General features: G+C 43.5%; 1 protein-coding gene across 8 annotated transcripts in view; it reads left to right on the forward strand.

The window, feature by feature from the left end:
• Nucleotides 1-6,043: 6,043 nt before the first annotated feature.
• Nucleotides 6,044-24,222, forward strand: part of BARD1 (BRCA1 associated RING domain 1) — a 63,333-nt gene continuing 45,154 nt past the window's right edge. For all 8 annotated transcript variants that reach the window (XR_008431782.1, XR_008431781.1, XR_008431785.1 and 5 more), the window contains exons 1-4: nt 6,044-6,247; nt 6,342-6,398; nt 10,088-10,233; nt 16,794-17,788. Coding sequence is in view for 2 of the 8 variants with exons in the window: in XM_053947315.1 (XP_053803290.1) it covers nt 6,093-6,247; nt 6,342-6,398; nt 10,088-10,233; nt 16,794-17,788 (1,353 nt within the window). In the remaining 6 variants the exon portion in view is untranslated. The remainder of the gene's footprint in view (nt 6,248-6,341; nt 6,399-10,087; nt 10,234-16,793; nt 17,789-24,222) is intronic.

Below are 24,222 nucleotides of genomic sequence, written 5' to 3' on the forward strand. Positions count from 1 at the left end.
GCCCAAAGATTTCCCTTAGCCTTGAAGCTGCAATGATACATTTAAAAACAGGCAGAGGTAAAAAGAACAAAAGTGATGTTGCACCTGCACTTTGACTCCACCGGGTCTAAAAATGCAAGTAATTGCCTTTAATGGTCTCTGTCACTTTTAACCTGTGTTTTGTGTGTGCCAGATGAACAGACATCAAACCAGGGTGAATCTCTCCAAGTGTTGAGCCAGAGCTGAGGTTTGCATAAATTAAAACTGGGTTAATTATAATAATTCTATTGCAATAGGGATAGTATAATAAGATTAATTAGAGGGGAGCTAATAAGAGGGTTCAAGCCACAGCAGTACAAAACCTGCACCCAGGTTCTTCAGCGGTTTTCTTGGACTTGTCTCCTGCTCAGCTCAAGGGCAATCCAACATCTAAAAGCCACTGCATAGCCTTGACTGTGTTTTCCCGAGCATCCAGGCTCGCCTCTCACAACCATATGTCTGTCTCTGTCTGCTAGCAGATTGCACCAAATATTTTCCTTTTTCATGGTGGCTGAGCAAACAAACACCATCTGTGGGGCTCGCCAAGGGAAATCCTGGTCCCTCAGCACCAACGGGAAGGCAGCCACACGTGTCCATGGGGCTGACGTTTCTGACATCCACAGCCCGAAACAAGAACTTCGCTCTGCTCCTCATCTCTGCCCATCCGCCCACTTGAGTCAGGACCTGGCATTTTGCAGATTTAAATTCGGATTTTATTGAAGAAAGGCTGGGTCCCATCAAAGCAGACTGCCTAGCCTGACCCAGGTTAGTGGGACTGCCTTGGGGTGGTGGTAGGTGGAAGAGGGCAAGAAGGCTGTTTTTCAGGTGGCTCTGTCATGGATGTATCCACTCTGCTGGGGGCTTTGGGCATTTTCCAGCCATGCTGAAATCCCTCAAATCCCAGGACTGATGGAGATTTTTGGTCTTGCTTGACCTGCTTTCTGGGAGGGCAGCTGACGTGGGATGCAAATTATTCTCTGTTCAGACCTTTTTTCCTTCAGGAGTTAAAACTCTGGGGGACACCACTTGGTAGGGAGGGTCTGTGCCATCTATCTGTGCACCCCAGCACTGGAGCAGGGGAGCATCAGCTGTTACTGCAGCCAAGGTGTGAACATGGTCCCCAGCTGGGCACAGGGTTTTCTCGTGCTTTGCTGTTCTCTGTTACTTGCCTTTCTGCAGGAAATCCCTTTTCTGGTCAAATCAGAAGGGTAATTTAAATTTTGTAAAATCTCCCACAGTTTTGACCCATGTGGGCATTGACAGAGATCTCCTGCTGGGCGATGGGCAGGTGGAAATTACCTGTCACCTCTGTTGCTTTTCCACTTGTGCTTCTGCAGTGCTGGGCCCAGAGCTTGTGCCCTGACCAAATCTTTTGTACAAGTGCCCTTTGGATTTAGCAATTCGCACGGTGAAAGCAGAACCAATGAACCACAGGCTTCTCTGCTGCTGCCTTTAATTAAAAATGCCATGTCTAACACCAGCAGATGTTCCTGCTATCGAGACCCGTGGAATAATTTAATGCCGTGTAATGCAATGCTGACTGTGCTGCTTAGTCTGAAAGTGTAATAGACTTTTTTATTATTATTATTATTTCCTTTCAGGGATCGAATCCCTCAATATTTGAAATCTTAAAACTTTGTAGTCTAACAGCCCTAATAAATTCCTGCACTGAACGATCTCAGCAGCCCCATGTCTGTCAAAAGAGCACTGCAGCCCATGATGCCTCTGTGACCACAGTGAGCGCACAGGGCTTTGGATGTGGAGCAAAATTGGCCCCAGGGGTGGCCTGGGGAGCAAACTAAACCTGTTAAAGCCTGTGATTCAGACGTTTGGGAAGAGAGGGAATTCAAAGATGAGGCTGCGCCTCCTCCAGTTTTTTCTGCAGTCTTCTGATGAAGAGGATCCATCCTGTTGCTTGCTGTGAGTTTGCAGCACATCGAGCTGAGCACCCTTTCCTGGCAGGGTGCAGAGGTTTCAGGACGTGCTCTATATTCAGATGGATGAGAGTAGAGGGATCTCCTCTTCACAGAGCTTTGGCTCTTTTAACCCCTAGGAAAACAACAGATTTACAAAACTCAATGGAACTGCTTCCCTCTGCACACTCCTTCCCGTTACATGATGAATCACATAATAATTGTATATTTGTTGAGAAACAGCTGGGGAACTTCACTAAATGAATAAAATATCAGTTTGCAGTGTATTTCCATAAAAAGGTCTTTACCAGATGGGCAATGCTTTGAAATGAAGCATGGGGTAGGTGAGGATGTTTTCCCTTCCTCATCAGCCAGGGAGCCAAGCCATCCTTCAGCACGGGTTTGGCTCCGGAGCCCAGCATTGTTTGGAAATCCCATTTCCAGCCCAGCATGGTGAGGATGAGCACTGCCTCAGCAGGGTGCAGAGCCACTGATTCATGCACGCACCAAAGCTGCTGCCTCACTATATCACACCACTGCTGAAACCCTTTCACTGGCTTTCTGTCATGCAACAAATTTATTTTAAAGTGTGAGGGCCTTATACTGCCTGGAATGGCTTTACTTGTCCTTTAAATACTGCATAAACCAAATTTAGAGAAATATTTCTTGCTTCCCTCTGTTCCCCCCCATCTTTTTTTTTTTTTTTTTTTGCTTCTGACTGTCCAATTGGTTGCAGTAATTCACTGCTGAAGAAGACATTTCTTATATTTCCAAGAGCGCCAGCTCCTTAACCTTTATAAAATTAAGGAGAATGAATCATTTGTGACTTTTACATCTTTCTTGAACGCAAGTATTTGTTAGATGCAGGCTGCCCAGGGCAGTGCTTTGCCTCAGTTTAACTTAGTTGTAAATGTTTGTAAATTCCCATGTAATGTCTCAGCACAATGGAAACTATTGCATCTGTGGATTTATCGAGAGAGACATGAAACATATTTCAGCTGGAGGAAAGGAAGAGGGGGCACTTATCTGCTTCACTGTGCTATACAGTATATATCAGCATCTCATATTTTGTGAACATAAATGCCAGGTTGACTCAAGAGATCTATGGATCAAGTGTTGTTTGTAACCTGCCCTGGATGCTTCAAACTGTGTTAACGTTTCATCTCAGCAGTGAGGCCTTTTGCCATCTTTCAGGATCCCTGGTGCACTGGGAGCTGCTGGGAGTTGGGTTTTTGGAGCACAGGATGAGCCAGGTAACAGGGAGTAGGATGTTAAGGTTGCACCTGGCAACTCTTCATTCTTAAGGGAAAAATGACAGGCTTAGCTTATTTTGTGAGTTTATCCTGGTTTTGGCGATGTGAGGGAGCAGATCCCTGTCCCAGCTCCATCCCCTGCAGCCCAAGGAAAGGAGTGAGTGTGCCGATGTGTCCTTTGCTGTCATCCCGCTCCTGCATCCATCTCTGTCGGTGCATGCACACAGGGTGGGAAGAAGCACCACGGGACGTGCCAGTCCCCTGGCTTGCAGGACTTGGGGACAAACTCCTCTTCGAGCAGCACAGGCCTAGGGCACCTTTGCCTGCCCCTTTCCCTCCCCCAAGACAGGAAAGGAGGATGCTGTGCCCCGAAGCAGCTCATTGCGCCCAGACCCTGTCAGACACACATCCGAGCCCGCATCCGACAGCCGCACGCGTCCCTCACAAGGTGCGCTTTGGAACACAAAGCGGTTTTTGTTGCGCTCCCACGCTCGCCTCCGCGGCTGCCGCTCTTCCCCCAGCGCCGCTCCCCTGGCGGGTCCGCGCCGCCGGAGGTGCCGGGCTGTCGGCAGAGGGGACACAGCGCCGCGTTATTAACGCAGCGGGGCTTCCCCGAGCGCCGGGAAACAACAGCCCATTACGGAGACACGGCCGCGCTTCTCACAGCTGGATCCCAGCGCGCTGCCGCAGCTCCTGCGCTGCCGATGGCAGCGAGCAGCCCCGCTCCCCGCGCCGGGGAAACCAGGCGAGTGGGGATGGGCGTGCTGGCTTCCATGCCGCCCTGCCGCTGGTTCTCGGAGGGCAGTGCCACCTGCGAAGGCTGCTGTGGGACCCTTCAGCCCCTGCATGGATTCCTCTCTCACGGATAGGGACTGCCAGTTGCCACGAGTGCAGAGAGCGTGAGGCTGCTTCACCCTGTGATGTGTCAGCTTTGCCCCAGACGACAGCAGCAAACGTTCTCCAAAGTGCCGAGAGATTTCATAATTCCACATCCTGTGTGGAGCCCACTTCCCTGCACCTCTGGCTCATATTGGTAAAAAAGATAAATATTTAGCCTTCCCTAAATAAAGGAAAAAAAAAAATATCATCATTTAGACCATCCCCAGTGTTCAGGAGCCACAGAGAGAACAAGCTATGAAAGCAGAGGAGTGTGACCCTTGAAAACTGGAGAACCTCCCTCTTGGAAGACATTAATAACGTATTAAGAAATACTTCCAGCCCTGATTTAACACCCATTTAAGTAGAACTCCTTCTGTCTACATAGGGTAAGGCTGGGACACCCCTCTGATGGCTGTTTTCTACGACTGTCACAAACCAAATTCTGCAGCTCCATGCCACCATGCCCCTTTATGATGAAGTTCCCTCAAAGAATAACTCGCTCGCTTTAATCATGTTTTCTCTGAGATTTATGGCTTGATGCTTATTCACTGGCTGAGCTTCTCCACGTGAAATGTCAGTAAGCCCGTTATAAATTGCTCCTGGCATTCCTGCTCTATCTTTTACTTGGCCAGGAGTATTTCTACCTGAAAGTGATAAATTCCTGCTATAACTACTTTATGTGCTCCAGTAATTATGCTGTAGAGGGATGGCGGGGGCTGCATCTCTATGCAGGTACCACCTAAAAAACATCAGCCTGCAAAAGCGGGAGATTGGGCTGTGGCTGGGGTGCTGCAGGACACACAGGCTGAGGGAAAAACCACCCTGGAAACCCAAAATAACAGTGACTGGTGAGGTATCTCTGCCAGATATTCATATTTATGCTGTTTTAGACATGTTTGTCATAGATACACAGACACTGGGAAGATGCACATAGGAGCATCAGGTTTGGGTACGAGACTGATCTAGACAGGCTGAGACCAACAGCACGCAGTTCAAGAAGGCACTTCGGCCACGATAACCCCCTGCAGCTCCAGGCTGGGGGAGAGGGGCTGGAAAGCTGGGAAAAGCGCCAGAGGCAGCAGCTGAACATGAGCCCAGGTAGGCAAGAAGGCCAAGGGCACCTGGCCTGTATCAGGAATAGTGCGGCCACAGGAGCAGGGAAGTGATTTTTTTCCCCAGTGCTGGGCACTGGTGAAGGCCACACCTCAAGTGCTGTGTCCAGCTCTGGGCACTTCAGGACACGAGGGATGCTGAGGGGCTGGAGCAGGTCGGACGAGGGGCAGCGGAGCTGGGGAAGGGGCTGGAGCACCGGGAGCAGCTCAGGGAGCTGGGAAGGGGCTCAGCCTGGAGAAAAGGAGGCTCAGGGGGGACCTTGTGGCTCTGCACAGCTCCTGACAGGAGGGGACAGCCGGGGGGTGTCAGGCTCTGCTCCAGGGAACAGGGAAGGGACATGAGGAAAAGCCTTCGAGCTGCTTGAGCATGCATCGTCATTTGCCCCTAAAGTTCGGTAGTTCAGACACTCTGGGTTCTGCAGTAGACTTAGAGACTTGTGGGAACCCATTTCTCCTACTACCCTGAAGTTCAGAAGTTTAAACTGTCTGAGTCCTGTAACAAACTTGCGCAGCTTGATGTTCGTAGAGGCAAAAAGACCCATTTTTCCTCCCGACTGTCAAGCCGTTCTTTCAGACCTAGTCGTTCCTGAAGACATTAACAGTCTATTTTCCTTGTAATTACTGCAGACTCCCACCCGCGGAGTGGCACGTGAAGACACTTAGCACCCAATTTTCCTGCCACACCCTAACCGACGCGGCGCCGCTGGATCACGCCCTGAATTTCTCCCAGCCCGCCATTTCCCCGGCGCTCCCCTCACGGGCGGCCCCGCCCCGCTCCCGGCGCGCGGGAAACGCTGAGGGCGGCCCGCGCGCCTGCGCAGTGGCGGCGGGCGGGGGATTCGGAGCGGCGGCGGGAAGCGCTGAGGGAAGGAAGGGCTGAGGTGGGAGCCGATGAGGGAGCCGCTGTGAGGGAAGCGATGAGGGAGGCGCTGCGCGGACGCTCGGGCAACCAGCCGGCCCCAGGCAGCCCCCTCCGCCCCGCCGCCCCCTCCATGGCGCCGCCCGGGCCCCCCTGGTCCCACACCCGCGCCGCGCTGGGGCGGCTGGAGAGCGCACTGAGCTGCTCCCGCTGGTAATGGATGTCCTCCTTCCCCCTTCCCCGTTTTCCCCCACGGCTCCTGTCGTGTGTGTTAAAAGTGCCGCGTTTCTCCTTGCTCTGCCCACAGCGCCGGTGTCCTGCGGGAGCCCGTGTCCCTGGGGCAGTGCGAGCACGTCTTCTGCCTGTAAGTACCGGGGCTCGCCGCCGTGCTGTGGAGAAAGGGCAGGGAGGTGGGCACTGCTGGGGCCTTCTGGCCCTTGCGAGGAGCTGAGGGGGAGAGGAGAGCGGGAGCTGCTGTTCCGCGGTGGGTCCCATGCCGGAGTGCTGGTTTAGGCTTCAGGATGTTGGCCAGGTGTGAAGGGAACTGTCAGTGTGGTGGAGGGAATTGTCTGCTTGTAGTGGGGTAGAATTCCAAATCAACCTGCAGTTCGCATCATCCTCAACTCCTTCCTCTTTCTCCCCACATAAAGAAAAAAGAGCAGTTTGGGAAGGTGTTTCCTGTTTCCAAGGGGGTTTTCCTCTGCCATCAGAGGGTTGGGTGGTGCTTGTTGTTGGTTTGGCCTTCTACCAAGACTTTGCTCCTTCAGTTCTGCCTCTGTGCCTGTTGCTGTTTTCACACTCATCCAAACACGGTGGCAGGCTTACCTGTGCTTAGAGTTGGTCAAATAATCTGAGTGCTTCAAAAAACTGACTTAAATTAGAAACATTCTGCCAACAAGGCACTCCTGAGGTGGTGGTGGTGGTGGTCACATCACCTGTTGTGGGACAACTCACTGCATTGTTAATACAGGCAGAAGCTGAAATGTTTGTGCCTCAGAACTCTCTGGGTGAGCTGGGGGAACCTTTTGGCCACCCTGTGTGTCACTGCTCCTCATGGCGTGTACATGCAAACACACGGAGTTAAAGGGTCTGCTGTGTCTCTTAAAGAGTTTCTCTGCACAGCACAGGTGTAAGCAGTCTGATAAAATCCTACCTTTGTTAGGGTGAAGAAGAAAGATACTGTCTAACCTCTACTTGTAAACCAGCATAGATACTCAGCTTTATGTCCTGTTAATCTATAGTCAGTATGTCAGTAAAAGCTGGAGAAACCCTCCCTCATGGATGTGTATCCACTCCCTATTTCAGCTGCACTTTTCTAATAGGAGTTTACAGTGTCAAAGGCCTGAAAGGTAAAATGGAAGTAGAATATTTACTGGCTTTTTAAGGAGTAACTGATTATGGGACTGATTATGAGATGCTCCCAGCATCTCTTCCCCCCGGTATGCATGTACTAAAATGTGCACAGGTGATTAATTTTTCTCCAGACACGTGTTCCTTCCCAGCTGTGGCTATTAATTGCTGTAGAAGATTCTTGAAGAGGGACCTTTTACAAGAGCACATAGGGACACGTCAGGGGGGATTGGCTTCACACTGAAAGAGAGCAGGTTTACACTGAATATTAGGAAGAAATTCTTCCCTGTCAGGGTGGTGAGGCCCTGGCACAGGTTGCCCAGAGAAGCTGTGGCTGCCCTTGGATCCCTGGAAGTGTCCAAGACCAGGTTGGACAGGGCTTGGAGCAACCTGGGATAGTGGAAGGTGTCCTTGCTCATGGCAGGGGGTGGAATGAGATAGGCTTTAGGGTCCCTCCCAACTGGAATCATTCTGTGATTATGCTGTTTGAAGGAATTCTTTAAATTATTTATTTCATTTATACAACTTGTCTACAGATTATTTTGTAAAATAACCCCCAGAAACTTGTAAAAAGTTTTTATAAACATGAGCATGTGGTTTAATAAATTTAATTTTCAGCTGTTGGGCATCTAAGGCCTTGTGGTTTTATTTTGGATAACCCCTGTGTATTCTAAGTGAGAGATTTAAATCACCCACTGTTAGTTATAGTTCTGTGGGGTTTCTAAAGAATTTTCCAAACATCCAGAGGACAATGCAGTTTGTATTGATGAGGCTGGAAAGAACAGCTAACAGGAATCTTAAGCACTCATTAGCAGCTATTTCTTGCTCCAGAAAAAGGAGTTTATTTGCTATTATCTGAGTTATTGTTGTGCCTAATCTTTTCTCTCTTGTATGCCTGACCTTTTAGCAGCAATTTAATCTGTCCTTTGATGACTGAGTCTTGGGCAGTGGCTAGTTTTTAAAATAAACCTAAGGAAATTCAGATTCATTTCTTTAAAGCAAATGATATTTGCAGCTACTATGAACTGTTCTCAAAACTAAATTACATAAAATCGCAATGTATTTGCCACACCTTTATAATCTCTCCAGTAAGTCCAGGTTGCTGCTGTTTCAGTTAGGACTCAGTTGTTTGCCTGCATATTGGCCATTGACGTTTAACTGTTGAAAGACAAATTTCCAGTACCTTTTTTGTTACCGTGGAGTCGAAAGGAGTTAAATTCTATTCTGTATGGAACTTATAAAGGAGCACTCTCAACTCTGACTTTAGTTTTATAACATTTACGTGATGTTAGGTTTATGTTCTGTTAAGTTGAAGTTCTGTTACATTTAAGTTCGGCCGGGTTTAGATTCTGTTAAGATTGATTTCTGTCATGTTTAAGTGTTGAGAGCTGATTCTGGTCCACTGCTGAGGACAGACATTTATTAACACACCTGGGAAGGACTGGAGGCAAATGGTTGGAGCTGGCTCCTGAAATATGGAGTGAAAGATCTGAAACTAATGAACTGCAGTACTCAGGTCACACATAAAACAACCAGCTCTCCCTCACCATGGTTTTGTCATGGACAGGGGTATTTATGAAGATCAGTTTCTGCAGTTTTGTTGGGGTAGCTGTGCTAGGTTACCCGCAGTCATTACCAGTTGACTACAAAACCCCAACAGCTGCAAGTAATTAAGAGATGTTGTAGTATGAAAATAGTTCTGCATTTCCTTTACAGGGATGGGAAGCCTGAGGGCAGCTTCCTTAAGAGAAGGAGACCTGGTTAGCCCTTCCCCTTCCCTTTACTCCAAGGGATTTGTCAAGTGTCATTTAGGATATGCTGGAGTCAAGAGCTGTGCTTCAGTCTGCCAAACACAGAAGTGCCTCAGCCACAAGGGTCTCTGCCTGTTTAAAGCACAAAACATACCTAGCAGCAATTTTCCCATGAGTAGTGGTCAGGTAACTGAGACTGTTCAAATTGATTCAGTTTTGGCTGAGTGGAACTATAACCTCTATTTAATAGGATACATGGGAGATGAGATGTAAATGGCCCTTGAATGTTGCAGTTCAGATGACAAATCATAAGGTCTTCTCACTGGCCTAATCAAAAGAAAACAAGATTTTAGGCTGATTTGGGGAGAGTAGTATTATTGAGTACATCTGTTTCCCCACCTATCCCACCATGATCATCTGACAAAAATGCTGTGAAAGAGAGCACTGATGAAATACTCTGAGCACCTGGAGATCCTCATGGGATTTCATACAGAGAAATGTTCACACAGGTGAAACTTTTTCACAGCATCAAGCACATTTTAACTAGGAAAAAGTGGAAATTGTAGTTTACTATGGGTTGCCTTTCTGGCACTTGTTTAAAAATTGAAGGCTGCAGAATAGCAGATGGAAATTGTAGTTTTAACAGTGAAGCCTAATTGTTATTAGTCAAACAGCAGTGGAGCTTTTGAAAATTTGGGTCAGCTTGTGAGGCACTGTGTTTTTCATGAGTGTCCTGACAAGGCTTTGGAAGTGGGTTGCTTAATTTTATGTTCAGCTTGTCACTTGCCATGATAAATATGTCCTGTCTTGTGTTTGTGACTAACTCGTGTGGGCTTTCCTACGGTGGTTTGTCAATGCTAAAATAAGGGATTCTCACTGGGCTGTGAAGTGGTTGATGGCGCATGCAGTAGGTAACTTCCACTGGATAATGGGCTTTCCCTTTGCCTTTCAGGTCCTGCGTGGGTGACTGTGTTGGCACTGAGTGCCCCGTGTGCCACATGCCAGCCTGGGTGCAGGACGCACAGATCAACCGGCAGCTGGATAACATGATCCAGCTCTGCAGCAAGCTGCGGCAGCTCCTGGGCACCAACGCCTCAGGTGAGACTCACCCGGCTGGCTCCCTGGTGGCTGCAGAGTCCAGGCCACCCTGTTTCATCTCACAAAGCTTTACAGGGAATGAGCAGTGCAGCCCTGCTTAAAATTCTGAGAGGCTGTTCCAAATCATGTTTGGAAAATTTGATTTGAAGAGAACTGTCTGTATGGATTGCTCGTTCTTTGAATCTATTTTACTAAGAAATCCGCGTGAGCGGGTTAGTCCATAATTCATTAGAATCCGTTTTCCAAAATTAGATGAAAGTGGGAGAGATTGCTGAGTCACGTGGCACAAAGCAGGGGCACAGGTTGTCATATCTTATGGGAGACCCAGCGTGTAAAGTTCTGCACTGTGTTAGGGGGGCCCTATTAAAGAATTAATGCTTGTCTTCTCCCTCTGGGTTTCTGTGCACTGAGTCGTGCCTCCTGTCCCAGTAATTTTCAGTTCAGGGTTTTTGCATGTGGGAAAAATGATCTATGTTCTTTGCCTAAAAAGGGGAAAGAAGCAAGTCTTAACTAATTTTTTTTCTGATCCCTAACAATCAGCTAATCTGCTGCAGTGAAGTTTTGTCATTGCTGACTGTGCTAGGAGTTTGCAGAGAACGTACTCTGGGAATTAATCTCTATCAAATTTTAGGTTGTTTGTCAAAGTAGGAAAAACTAGTGAAATAAACATAGGTGATTGTGTGTTTCTTCTGCAAGCCCAGAGAGGAGCATTTATGTAATACCAAGTTTTAGAAAACATTCATTTAGTTGTCAGATACAGAATAGATAATTCTTCCTTCATTGTTGCTTCACAATATGTTTGTCTAAGTTAAAGATTCATTTTCTATGTCTAATCCCATCAGCACCTTCATTCATTTATGGAATGGCTCTTTTTTGACACCAAAATGGATTTTAAGTGATGAGGCTTGAAGCCAGTGTCCAAGTGTAAAGGAATACATTTTATATAGGTATAAAATCCTATGGTGATTAAATTTTCTGGAGCATAGAAAACAGATGATGGCTTAAATAGGATTTCAGGGAAACATTATAAGTGATGAAGACTTTTAAAAGCACACTCGGAAGAGGATCATTCTGAGAGGAACTATTAGTGATGCTATAAATAAAGCATTTAAAATACAACATGGTAGCATTATCAATACTGTTTAGATGTTTTGGAGAACTCTTAGAGATGGATTAACTCTTAAAAGTTGGTCTGATGTTTAACTGTACTAAAAATTGGATAGCACATTTAATCCCATAGTTCTTCTAAAATGAAGTCTGTGTGGTGTGGCTAGGCCACAGAACTAAACGAGGTTCTTTTTATCATCCCTTGTTCTGACTTAAAAGCAGACACAAAATAGAAGTTTACAAGAATGTCTTACATGAAATGATTTGGGAGATGCCTTTCTGTCACTTGTAATCTTTGCAGTGTGCTAAGGATTAGCACAGTGGCCTTTTGGATGTGTGATACTGAGAAAATCCTCCTGAGCTGGTAGCAGTTCACTGTCAGGAATGGCTTGAATTCATAAGTAAATGAGCACACCTCTAAGAACAGACAGTTATATCTTGGGGGGGGAAAAAATATATGGTTGAAAATCACAGGGTATTGTAGCTTTAGAGATTTTGAGAGCAAGTTCTTCAGGATGTTTTGTCCCTCATCTCTGGCAAATCCCTCACCTCCCATTGATGTCTGGATACATTAAGTTCTGCCTTGAACTTAATGTAACCAAAGAGAAATATGTTTGAGTTTGGAGAATCATGGGTTCTCTTCTCTTGTTAAGGACTTGCTTTCGTGTTCTTACAGCGCTGTACTTCTGCCAACAATATTTTCTTCTCTTTTGTGTTAGAAAGTCAGAAATTGTACTTTATGTTCCAGTAAAGGAAATAGACCGAAAAATCAATCTTTCAGTGCAGGAAAGGAAGAGAAGCAGTTGAAAAAAAATATTTCCATATAGTTGTTTTATGTCCCTTTTGCATATTTGCTGTGTGTGCCTTGTTTTGAGGCAGTTGTGGGTTCTCTTAAATCTTGTTGGAGATACTTGTTGACACTGAAATTTTGAAGTGCGTCCTCCTAGTAATTTTTTTGTCTCTGACAGAGCTAGTGCATGCAGTAAGTTGTGTGTGTTTCTTTTAAAAAACCTCATGGAACTGCTGTGACTGAAAAGGATAGGGTTAAGCTCACACTGAATATTTCAAATACAAAAATCCCTGTACCCTGAGGTTCCACAGTAGACATGAGAGGGATCTCACTTTGTATTCCACTGGGATAAAAATAGCTTCTGCCAAACAGCATGTGCATTGTAAGAAGCAGCAGCAGCACATAATTCAGGAAAGACTGCACAAAACAGCTAATACTTCCCTTTTAAATTAGAGGGAAACATAGCAAATGACACTCCTGGGGTGACTGAAGATGAATTGACAAACAAACCTGAAACTGGCTGGAAAATGCAAATTATGGGTGGAAAATTTAAACTATAGCTAGGAAATGCTGAGCCTCCAAATTAATTCACTTGTTAGAGGTTTTCTATGCTTAGTCTATGGCAAGATGAGGAGAGGTGCCTTTTTGGCTGCCCTGGGCTGTACCTTCCTAAGGGAAAAAGGAAGCTGGCTGGCAGGCACCACAGATGGGATGTCTGCACTCAAACTCTTTAGCTCTAATGTTGCAGTGTCAAAAGACATCTAGGGAACTGACACTGGTGGGATGATGGGCTCCATGGGCAGGTAATCCCTGAGGACTTGTGGAATCATGGGCATAGTGTACATAAAACACTAGGTTTGTTGATTTAGAGTTTTCTGTGTAATGTTCTTTAAAAAAAAGAGATTGCTGTAAATTTTCAGAACCATCACCAACCATTTATAGTTGATTTTACCTTATTCTTTGTAGCAATCTGCTTCACTCTTATAAATCAAACCGAAAGCCTTCCCCCCCTCTTCTCATGCAGAGCTACACCTTGCAAGAGTTGGTCAAAGCTTCCCAAGCTGGTGCTGGTGGACAGTCAGCCACATCAATCAGCCTTTACAGTATCATGACTTTATTTTACATTAACTGGATGTGGAACTCCTGGTGTAACAGTTTACATTGCATTTCATTGCTGCTGTGACATTTTTCATAACATCTAAAGATTAAGTTTTGAATAGCTGGAATTTCTCCCTTTCCCCTTCGGTGTTGAATACTTAACTTGCAAAATAATCACTCTTTCATGAAGGCACTAATGTTGCACAGATGGTACCAAAGCTCTTCCCTTTGATTTTTAATAAGGGACTAGTTTGTCAAAGAGATTTCTCAACTTCTGTTCTGAAACCCGTAATAGAGAATAATTTGAAAGGCACACAATGTGCATCATTATATTCCTTTGATGCAGATTAATGACAGCTAAACCACATTTTCTAATTGCTCCTTTTTTTTTCCCTTGCACTAGCCTGCTATTGCACTACAGCAGAACTTGGAGATGGAGCTCTAGTTGCAAGGCACTGACTATCTCCTGGTATTTTTGTGTACTCTCAACCCTTTCAATACTTAAGAAATTAAACTCTATTAAATGTCAGCGTTGGGAAACCTGGGCTTATTATGTGCAAATAACTCTAATTTAGAAATAATTCAGTTACTACATTGTGTAGACTGTTACGTTTAATAGGTAATAGAGACTGAATTTACTGTATTTATTATAGGCTGATTCTAATACTGTTATTGTGGATGCTCTTTATGCTATTGCAGCTGCTTAAAATCTAGGATTAGTAAGGAATGCTCTACTGATTTACCTTGTCTAAATGCCTCTCTGAAAGTTTTTGTGAGGACACTTATGTATTAAAAAGACAGTTAAATCAAAATCATATTAGTAATTTTTTTCAATCCTGTTGAGATCCAAGCTCTGGCTTCAAACTCAGAGACAGCAGAGAATTAATTGGGATTGATTTTATTGTGAGCAATTTTCTCTGAAGGTATTTTAACTGAATGAACTTAGCCACCAGATAATACCCTCTTTATATAAATTAACATTTACTTATTAAATCATAAGAACTTCCTTTCAGTTTCTTGGCTCTGGATCTCCCCTCTTTATTTCTCCCTCTTGCAGCTCTCAGTCCATCAAAGATTTGATTTCCAGGGAAGGTAGATTGGCCATTTATCCAAGTTGGTTGGGCTCCTTACCTTGTACACTTTGGAAATGCAGGAGGGGTAGCAGAGTCTTAGAAAAAACAGAAAATGCAGTTTCCTCCCCTGGGTGTGCAGGGCTGGCCTCTGGATGGGGTGAGTATTTTGTCAGGATATGGGCATCTTTTAATCATGTCCCATGAGTGCCTCCCTGTTCTAGAACACGCAGCATACCCTGTTACACCTCAAGTCATTGCAGGTGAGGAAAAGCACTCCTGGGCAAGTATTTATTTGGCATGTTGTATTTTCAGCAGGTTTTTAATAACCTGACTAGTAAATCCCTGCTGCGCAACCAGGAATGAACAGATCAGTTTAGGAAGCCTTGTGGTGGATTTTTCACAGGCTTTCCTGCTGCCAGAAGTGGTGCATCCAGTGTAAATGCTTCATTGTGTTCTGCTGCTTTAGATCATACTTCTGAAGGACAGTGCCTTTGATTGAATTTGTCACTTGGACTTTAAAGTCTTGCTGTGCTATACACATCAAAAAGAATTCTGGCCATCGTAGAATTGTTGCACAAATTACTTCTGCAAGCTGATTTTATTCTTTCTCTTTACTCGGGGATGACGGATAGTTTTAGCAAGGTAAATATTTTACAAGGAGATCTGCTAGTTTGTGTAAACACTGAAGGCAAGATGAGTAAATAGTAACTTGAGTTTTATATTTTGCATCTGTTTGCAATCAAGCTCTTCCTTTTTTTAGATGTTATTGTCAGAATGAGATTGGATATGCTCTCAAGGCTAGCTAGTTCTGAGATTTCAGTCTCAATTTCAGTGCTTTTTTTCTTGTTTGCACCAAGCCCAGCCTTAGAGGAAAACCAAATAGCTGCAGTTCTGTACTTGATGATTATCTTTAGATGCCTAAATGATTGATTAACTAGCCTCAAGCTGTATTCTTAATGACACTTTTGGTCTGATGGCTTACATATTCCTCTAGCTAAATCTAATAAGTAACAGGATTTAATTTGAGGGGTAAGTAGGGTAATTGAAATCAAGATTAAGGAAACTTAACTTTACAGTATTGCTTTAAAAGACAACTGTGAATGTCTGTTTTAGTGTTGAATTATTAGCTACATGGTTCTCTTTGAAGTGGAGTTTCAAATCCACGTTTTTGTGACTAAGGGATTGGAGCCAGTGTGTTCACTGCTATGAGTTTATCCCAGCTTGCTGTGAAAAACTGGCTGTAGTTACTAACACCAAAAATAGAAGAGGAAGTATGGAGATAATAAATTAGCCACAGAAACTTAATGCACTGAAGTGAAAGTGATAGATTGTTGCAGTGAGTGTCTGTCACTTTTAATAATTGAGACTTTGTATTGTTTATTTCAAGAATGCTTAAAACCCTCCACTCCCTTCTAATCCTGGTCTTAGTGCTGCTTCAGAAAAAAAACAAAACAAAATTCATGTTGGTTTAGTGTTTGATTGCTATAAATCACCAAGACTTTTGTGGGTGGTAGTCCCTGAAGTTTGAGGCAACAGGAGGAATGAGTTGTGCATATACTTTGGAGGACTTGTCCAAATAACCTAAAATAACACCAGTTCAGAATGAAGGAATTGGTAAAAAATCTGCTGTGGTTCTTTTGTGTCAAAAAAACCTGTCAAATGAAATTAGTGTTTAACTTTGAGGTCACTTTATACTTCTTAATTTATTCTTAAGCCATTGAAGATAGTATTTATGTCCTCAGTCCTCATTCTCAACTGTTATTTCATGTGCTGGGAGTACAGGATATTCCTTCATCATCCTGGTCATTGATTTGTAATGTGCTGTATGATGTGATTTATAAAATTGCTCCACTGCATGTGTTTGAGATCATCGAAGTGCTAGGCTTCCTTGAAATTATTTACTACCCAGGGGTAAAGGATCAAATGACAGGACACAATTGCTTACAGATTTTCTATATGTATTCCTCTGGTTCATCTGCTATATCTGTGGAATCAGTCAAAATTTCTCAGGAATGTTTGACATTTTTATAAGGATATTGTTTTTGCTTGCTTACAGCTATTTTTCCTTTTCAGCTTTGGATGAACTGTAATATCTCTTTAGAAAATAGTTTCTGTGCTCTTTTGGGTATGCACATGCCTCTTCATTAAACCTATTTCCAAGGAAAACTTGGTGAGAAAACAAACTCCTGTCCTTTTCTGACCTGGTCAGAACTTTGCTGTGCTGTGAACCCAGACTGCTGAAGGAATTTCTTTGCCAGGATGCTCACTTGCCTGATGGACAGCTGTCGCTGCACTGGGATCTCTGAGCTCCTGGCCTTGCCAGGGCTTTTAAAGCCACTGCGTGTGTCTTCTCAGAAGAAATGAAGGCACTCATAGATTGTATTTAGTAACACTTCATCAATTCTTGCAGTTGCTGTTATGATCTTTTTTTGCTTTGTGAGGTTCTGAAGAGTACTCCATAATTATTTTTACCCTTTCCTCATGCACTTTAGATTCAGCAGAGGATGCATCCACACCAATTGACTCAGAGTTGGAAAAAAAGAGCAAGAAGGAACAGATAAAAATGTGGTTCAGCCCAAGAAGCAGGAAGATTCGATGTGTCGTGAACAGGAGTCAGGCTGGGACTAAAAGCAATGACATTGGTCAAGACACATCTTCAGTTTATGATTTCTTTCCTTCCCCTCTTCACGAAAAGCCCTCCAAGCCAACAAAAAGACCAACTCAAAGACAGATTAAGAAGATGAAGAAGAAACATCTAGCAGACATTAACAAAGAGTGGAGCTTAGAGAAACCTGAGCAGAAAAGAGCCAAGGAGAAGACTCTCAAGGAAAAGTGTGTGACCATCTGCAGTCAACCAGTAGTGCTGTGCACGCAGGATCCAGAGAGTCCTGAAGAAAGACCTCAGCAGGAGTCTGTAAAGGAAGCTGACTCCAGCAATAATACAGAAGATGTGGAAGTTCTACCACAGGTGGAATCCCCAGAGAAGAAAGATAACAGTGAGGTTGTGTGCTCTGCACGAGATAGCAAGGGAAAAAATAGTGCTGCAGAGGCATTGCTGTCAATAGCAAATGAAGTTACACCTTTGAAACGTGGAAGGGAGCAATCCAGACTTCAGGGTACTCCTCAGTCTAAAAGAGCAAGGAGAAGTGAGAGGGGCATTCCTGGGAAGTCTGGCAGGCAGGTTGATGGCTTAGAGGAGTCTCTGCAGGGCTCCCCCATCTCCCCAGCCACTGACCAGACACCAGTCCAGATTTCTTCCTCTGCATCCAAACTCACTGACACTGGAATGAAGACAAGAAGATCTGCAGCCCTTCAAGCGATTAACAGTCCTTCACTTTCAGAATCTCCCTCTACCCCATCCACTTCTAAGACTTGCAGTCAAGTAGCAACACCACTCAGTCCTTCTGTGTTGAAATCCCCTGGTGTCAACACAATTGCCAGAAGAAATTACAAGGGAGAGACTTTGCTCCATGTTGCTTCCATCAAGGTAGGACCATCATCTTCTAATTCAGCTTTCAGCAGAGGTTTAAAAAGACAATGTTTTAAAAATATTCTGGAAACCAGTTACTTCAGGACATCCTATTTCAGGGAGGGAAATCTCATTTTGTGATCTTTTTCTTCTAGGTTTATTTGGAAGTTTCCAACCTGATTCTCAGATTTCATAAAGAAATGACTGTTGGAATGATCAAAGATGATTGTACTTGGAAACTCAAAGCATTACAGTGTCAGTTACACCTGTGAGTTCTAGGAAGTGATAAGCATTTAAATGTTTTGGCCTTGTGTGCCAGAAAGCCGTCTCTGATTTGTCACAAGGAGTTTAGGAAGTATTTCAGATCTTACTGAGTGACCATGATCAGTTCAGTCTGAGCTGGTAACTCAGCCAGGACAAGATCTGAGTTATGGACATAAAGATAACTCTGTGAAACATTAGTTAACTGTTATATAAGTGTTGAGATCCACCACCTGATGCAAGTGTTGACTCAAAGGGAATGAAGTGCTGCATCCTGTGACTCCCATGCTGAGCCCTATGCTCTGGAGGGAAGGGACAGAATTGGGGTGTCCTCAGTTTTATGTAAGATCAGTATTATTCTTGGAATGACAGCTATCACTCATAATATCTTAACCAGTTCCTGGTGTGGTAGAACTTCATGGCTTTGCTCTTTGCTGGGGCTGTCCTTGCCCATTACTTTGTAAGAGCTGGTAAGAGATGTCCCACTCATGAGTTGCACTCACGGCAGCCCCCTTCCGAGAGGTCACTTAAAAGAGTTTGTAGTCTGGCAATCTAAATGTACTTTGTGCTAAATCATAAAATACAAATGCCATGTGGTTAATAAACTGCATATACTAGAAGAATTGATTCCTCTATAAGCACCTGACATTTATACAGCACTTCTGTCTGGTGAGACAGAGGCTGTTCTTGATAAATAACTCTGTCCTCTTTCAAAGGCATTCTAATAAGCCACTCCTGCTGCACGAGACCTTTTTAAATGGAAGTGTCAGCTGAGCTGAGTTCAAATCTCGTATTTGATGTCATTAATATGGAATTAGGGGGGAGAAAATGAAACACTGTTCTCACAGGACTCAAGAGCTTTGAAGGAGAGATCTCCTGTCACCTCTTGTCATAAGTTCTGCATATTCCTCTTTATTAAAACACTGTTTACAAATTACCCTTCTGTGATTTTCTGGGAATTTGTAATGAATGCAGTCATGACTGACTGGTTCTGAAAAAAATGGATTTGCCCTGACAAGTTTTCACACAGGTATGGTTTCCAGCAATATGCCTGATGCTTCTTTGGAACACAGGTATTTAATCTAAGAAAACAGCATCCCTGCAGCTTGTTGAGACTTGGAGTACTGGCATATTGGTGATATGCCAGTAAGGTTTCATTGCAAAGCATTTTGATGATAAATGAAAAATTAAGCAGTTCATGCCATAGACAAAAAGGATAAACATGTTTTGATTATTGAAGTTCAGTGGTGTTGCTGGCACTCCTTGCTGGCATTGGTACAGCCAAAAAAAAGCTGACTTCCAGCTGGAGTGTGGGCAGTGGGATGGGCTTTTTCAGTCCTGTGTGTGAGTTCCTTTTGGTGTTGTCTTTTGATGTTTATAATTATTGAGCTAAAGTGGGAAATGGCTTCTGTTCCTCGTTAGTTCTGCTGTGGTTTTTATCCAGCAGCTCCATATTCATTGAGGTGCTCATTAGCAAAGGCTTGTGTAGTTAGGTATGGCTTCAGGGTGATCCCAAAGTTTGCTTTGAAAAGGAACTAAAATAACACGAGGGAAGTGATCCCTTGGTTATTGTCTTTTAACTTGCAGGAACCCTGTATGAACTGATAAAAGTATTTTGTCAAACTGGTCTTGAAAATAGCAGGCATTATCCTCTTTGTGTATTTTCAGTGTGGGGTTTAGATTTGTTGGTTTGGATTTTGTTGCTGGTGGTTTTTTTTCCTTTAAATTAGTTATATTTTTTTTTTTTTCTGAAAGAAGCATTTCTCTTCCAGTTTTGTTTTATGGGTAATTTTTTTCTTGTTGTTTACACAGCCAATAATGTTCTTCCATGTGTGTAAAGGGAAACTGACTTGTAGCTGCCACCCTCTCCTAAAATGAAGTCTAATTCTCTGGAACTTCATTAATTATAAAAACAAATCTGTATTATTTTCATTAGCTGTTAGAGTCTAATACCCAGAATTTAATTAAAGTTAATTGAATTATCCCTTTTTTCTTATTTAAAAGAGATCATAAACAATGCTAGCAGGCATGAAAACTATGAGTGTTGTGCTGTTTATAATGATTCTGAAGGATTGTCCCCATTTACTACTACTAGTAGTAGCTATTATTGCACTGAAATCAAAATGGTTCTGAAGAAAGGTTCTAATGTGGATGAACTTAATGTTGAGTTAAACTAATAAATGAAAATAAATGTGACTCTTCCTGTAGCAACCAGCAGTCACATTTATCTTCACAGTCATTAAAGGGGAAAATCCCAATTAGTTAACATGCAAAATGTGACCTGTTCAACTCTGAATATTCTAAACTAATGGGAAGTTGTCCCATCACAGCCCTTCCACGTGGGAATTCTTTTACAGTAGGAGAACAAGTTGTTCCCAGGACCAGCTTTTCCATGGCAATTAAATCACAGCACAGCACCACTTAACGAGTTAGTGCAGAGTCCTAAACGTGCTGTGGAGAGGGGAACCCCCCAGTTCCTTGGCACTGCATTTCAGGTCTGCGTGGTGCCTGTGCTTCTCCTGCTTTGCTGAGGGAAGGGATGGGGCAAATTATGCCACTATGGATTCCAGGGAGAGGGACAGTGAACTGCAACACAAGAGGGTAACAGGGGACCTTGGCAGCAGCCACACTGTTACAAGGAGTGGATGGGAAATAGCTGGGAGAAGGCTTGTGATCCTTCAAGTTAGAAGGAAATAAGGAGGAAAGAAGAATTTGCCTCTGTGCAGAGCATCTACTGAGTTTGAAGAGAGAGGTGGTGTATTTGGACAGTTTTGGTTACCTCCTCTTCCAGGGACCCTTTAGTTTTGCCAGCTCATGACAGCTTTCCGTCCTTGCCACTCTCAGGAGGGCTCACAGAACGGCTTCACCCATGGCTAGCCTGCTGTGCTGGACTCTTCATGGTCATTATAATTAACACAGTAAAATAACTGTGAAATAATTCCTTCTGGGCCTGTGAGAGTGCTCCTTTTATTGCTTTGTTACCAGTTGGCAACACATCAGGAAGGAGAGCAGAGAAGATGTTGTGGTTTTGTGAGCATCTGATGGCAAACATCAGGATGGCTTTTCAGTCTTGTTTTCAGGTGTCAGCTGTGCGCTTCCTTGCTTTTGGTACTGAATCCGTGTGTGTCACGGTTGAGAGATGGGTCACAGAAGAATGTCTCCCCTCCTGGAGAGAGGAGGTCAAGGCAAATATGAAATAGTGCAGTGGTTTCACATGCAGGAATTGAGAATATGGAAACTGGCCCTGAGTCAAAGCAATCCATCTTCCCAAGTGCTGATTTGGAAGCCTGGAAACAAATTACCGTTTCTTTTTCGATAATGCTTGGTTGTTGCTGGTCTTCTTTCTGAGGCTGGGTAACTTCTTGCATGCTTTCTCTTTAATAAAAGGTTAAGCATAGCTTCTTGTATGTTTGTTATTAGGGAAAGGTCTGCTGTGTAGGGAATTCATTTGGATGATTTTGAGGTGAGAATCTTGTCGCATCCTGGAAAGAGTTGACAATTCCTATAAGCTTTTTCATTCATATTTGTCCTCCTTGACCATTTAGGAGTTGTAAATAGTTCCCCCAGAGCTTAAACAAGAAAATGGCATTATGTTTGAAAAGGGGTGTTTTTGGTTCCTTTGTTTGACCTAAAGATTGAAGTTGCTTGATTAAATTTGTAAATAAAAGAAGAAATATTTGGTTGAAGGAGTACAGCTTTTTAGCTTCATCTTCATGTATTGTCCTAATTCATTGGATCTCTCTCATTGATTGGTAGAATATGTTTTCTGGTAGGATATGTTTTCATTTATTTAGTAATCTGACTTTTCGGAAAACACCTTGATTAATGGAAGTTGTAAAGGGCAAAATGGAAAAAAAACCCTGTAAAATAGGACTAAAAGGACACTTGCAGTTCTTAACCACATGTATTAAATTCAGGACTTGAGGGAAAAGGATAAAAAACCTCCAGCAACCTTGTGTAAGCCAAGTAGAGATGGTTTTCTGGTCTTATGCCAACTGTGGCTGCAGGAAGGGAATTCTCCTTGGGGAGAGGAAGTGCTAAAGCCCCGTAAATGCTCCTCTGTGTCTAATCTAGTGCCGGCTCCAGCTCTGCCGACAGATGGCCCCAGTGCCTTTCCTGCTTCTCCGGTTTCCCAGCTCCGGGAGCTGCGGTGCCGAGGAAGAGCAAACGCGTGGCTTTACTGCCTTGTCACTACAGCTGAGCTTTGTTATGAGTGTGAAATGTCCTGAGCTTTGTTTGTTCCGAACGGATAATTCTGTATTCTGCAGCAGCTCCTGCCTCTTCAAGAGCTGGATGTAATCCTTCATTGATAATTAGATTTCAAAATAAACACCTGCCTGTGAATTCTTAATAGTAGGAGCATTTTTCTACCTGGTGTTTGCCTTGTTCTCCCTTTCTGAGGAAGAAGTATCTCCACTTAACATTCCCCCTATGTTGCTTCAGACTGCTAAGAGGGTCTTCCTTGTGTTCCCTGGTTATGGCTTCTTGGTGCAGACTGGTGATTTTCCTGCTGCATCAAATATACTCAAGGAGCTAACTGTGCAAAATTAATTTCAGCATTAGTCAAAGCACATCTTTATGCAGCATGTTGGAATTAGTCATTCCATAGTAATAGGTGTCGTTTCTTCTGGTCTCTTGTAGAGGGGAATTGACATATTTGTGTCTGGGATTTGCACCTCCATGGTCCTTACTGTTTCTTGTTTAGAGTTTAGCAAAGCATTTATTAGCTTATAAATGTTAGTAATTTCATCAGCTTTGGTAGAAGTGGCCAATGTAAAAAAAAACCAAGCCACTTTTTTTTTTTTTTTTTTTTTTTTTTTACTCTTGGATCACAGTTATTTAGCTTGACTTGCCATCTAAATCTGGTATCAGCCTCTGGAAGATCCAGGCAAAATGGCAGAGACACCTATGGTTGCATTTGATGATCTTACAGGTCTTTTCCATCCAAAATGATTCTGTGATTGTGGTCCTGCTTGCAGGAGCGACTTGATAACATGTCTATTAATGATCTGCCACTTGAAATTTCATCTTCTTTTTTTAGCTAAATGATCACCTTATGGTGACTGACGAAGAGCCTCTGAGGACACAAAAGGCACATTCTCCTGGCTCTGTTTTGTTAACATCTCTCTTGTAATCCTGATTGGCAGCGCCCATCCAGTCACTGCACAGCTCATGACAGCTTTCCCTCCTTGCTGTCACTCTCAGTGCTCGGTGCTGGGTGTAGGGAGCAGGTTCCATTTACAGATGACATGATGACAATATTTATCTTCTGTAAGCAGCAAAACATCAATTTTCTAATTTTGACGTGAGCCTGGATTTAAGTCAGGGGGTGTTGTCAGTGCTGGTGTCCACACCAGCAACATTTCCTTTGATGAAGCCGCAGCAATGTTTCACAAATCAATGCTCACATAACTGATCTGAAAAGCTGTGATAGTATCTGATGCCCACACAAATTATTAGCTGTGCTTCCTGCTTTAAAGCAGTACTCCTGAAATGTCAAACCCTTTGCAGTACATGTTTGCAAACTGAACTTTAAATGATAAGCTCAGCTCTTGCTCATTATAGATAATTGTGTGTTCTTTCTGTTGGGAAGGATCTTAATGCTGAGCACTGTCTTGGCTGCCTCTGAATAACTCCAGGTTTGATGTATGTCTGTTACCTTGCAACCATAAAGAATATGCTGCTGCTAGAATCCTTTAATTGCTTTGAAAGATAACATTTTGCTGGGACATCCAGATTGTGAATATAACGCATGAAATTTATCTCTGATGTCTTAATTTGCTTGATGGTTGTAAAGCCAGTGAGTCTCAGCATTTATTTCGGTGAATTTTGAGTTTACAGTTGTTGCTTGCTGTACTTATTTTTGCAGAGCAGTCTGTCTTAATATTTTTTCTAATTTAGAGTAAAGATTAAAGCTATGTTGTTTTTTCAAAGAGTTTCTTGATAGCAAAATCGGATTAAGTTTGTTTTTATTGTATTTAAAGTTTAATATAATATTCTCTCACCTTTTCCAAGGCTTGCTGTGAGTAGCACCTAGGCATTCCTTGACTTTCCACTACTTAAAGGCATTGAACTTGATATATATCATGGATTAAATTTCAGATCTTTTTTTATATTGTATATTTGGCCTTGGCAAGGGCTACGTCCCAGTTTATATATTAATAGTCTCTTCACCTGGGATCTCAGTACCC

This window comes from Vidua chalybeata, chromosome 7, assembly GCF_026979565.1.
Source record: "Vidua chalybeata isolate OUT-0048 chromosome 7, bVidCha1 merged haplotype, whole genome shotgun sequence".
Lineage (NCBI taxonomy): Eukaryota > Metazoa > Chordata > Aves > Passeriformes > Viduidae > Vidua > Vidua chalybeata.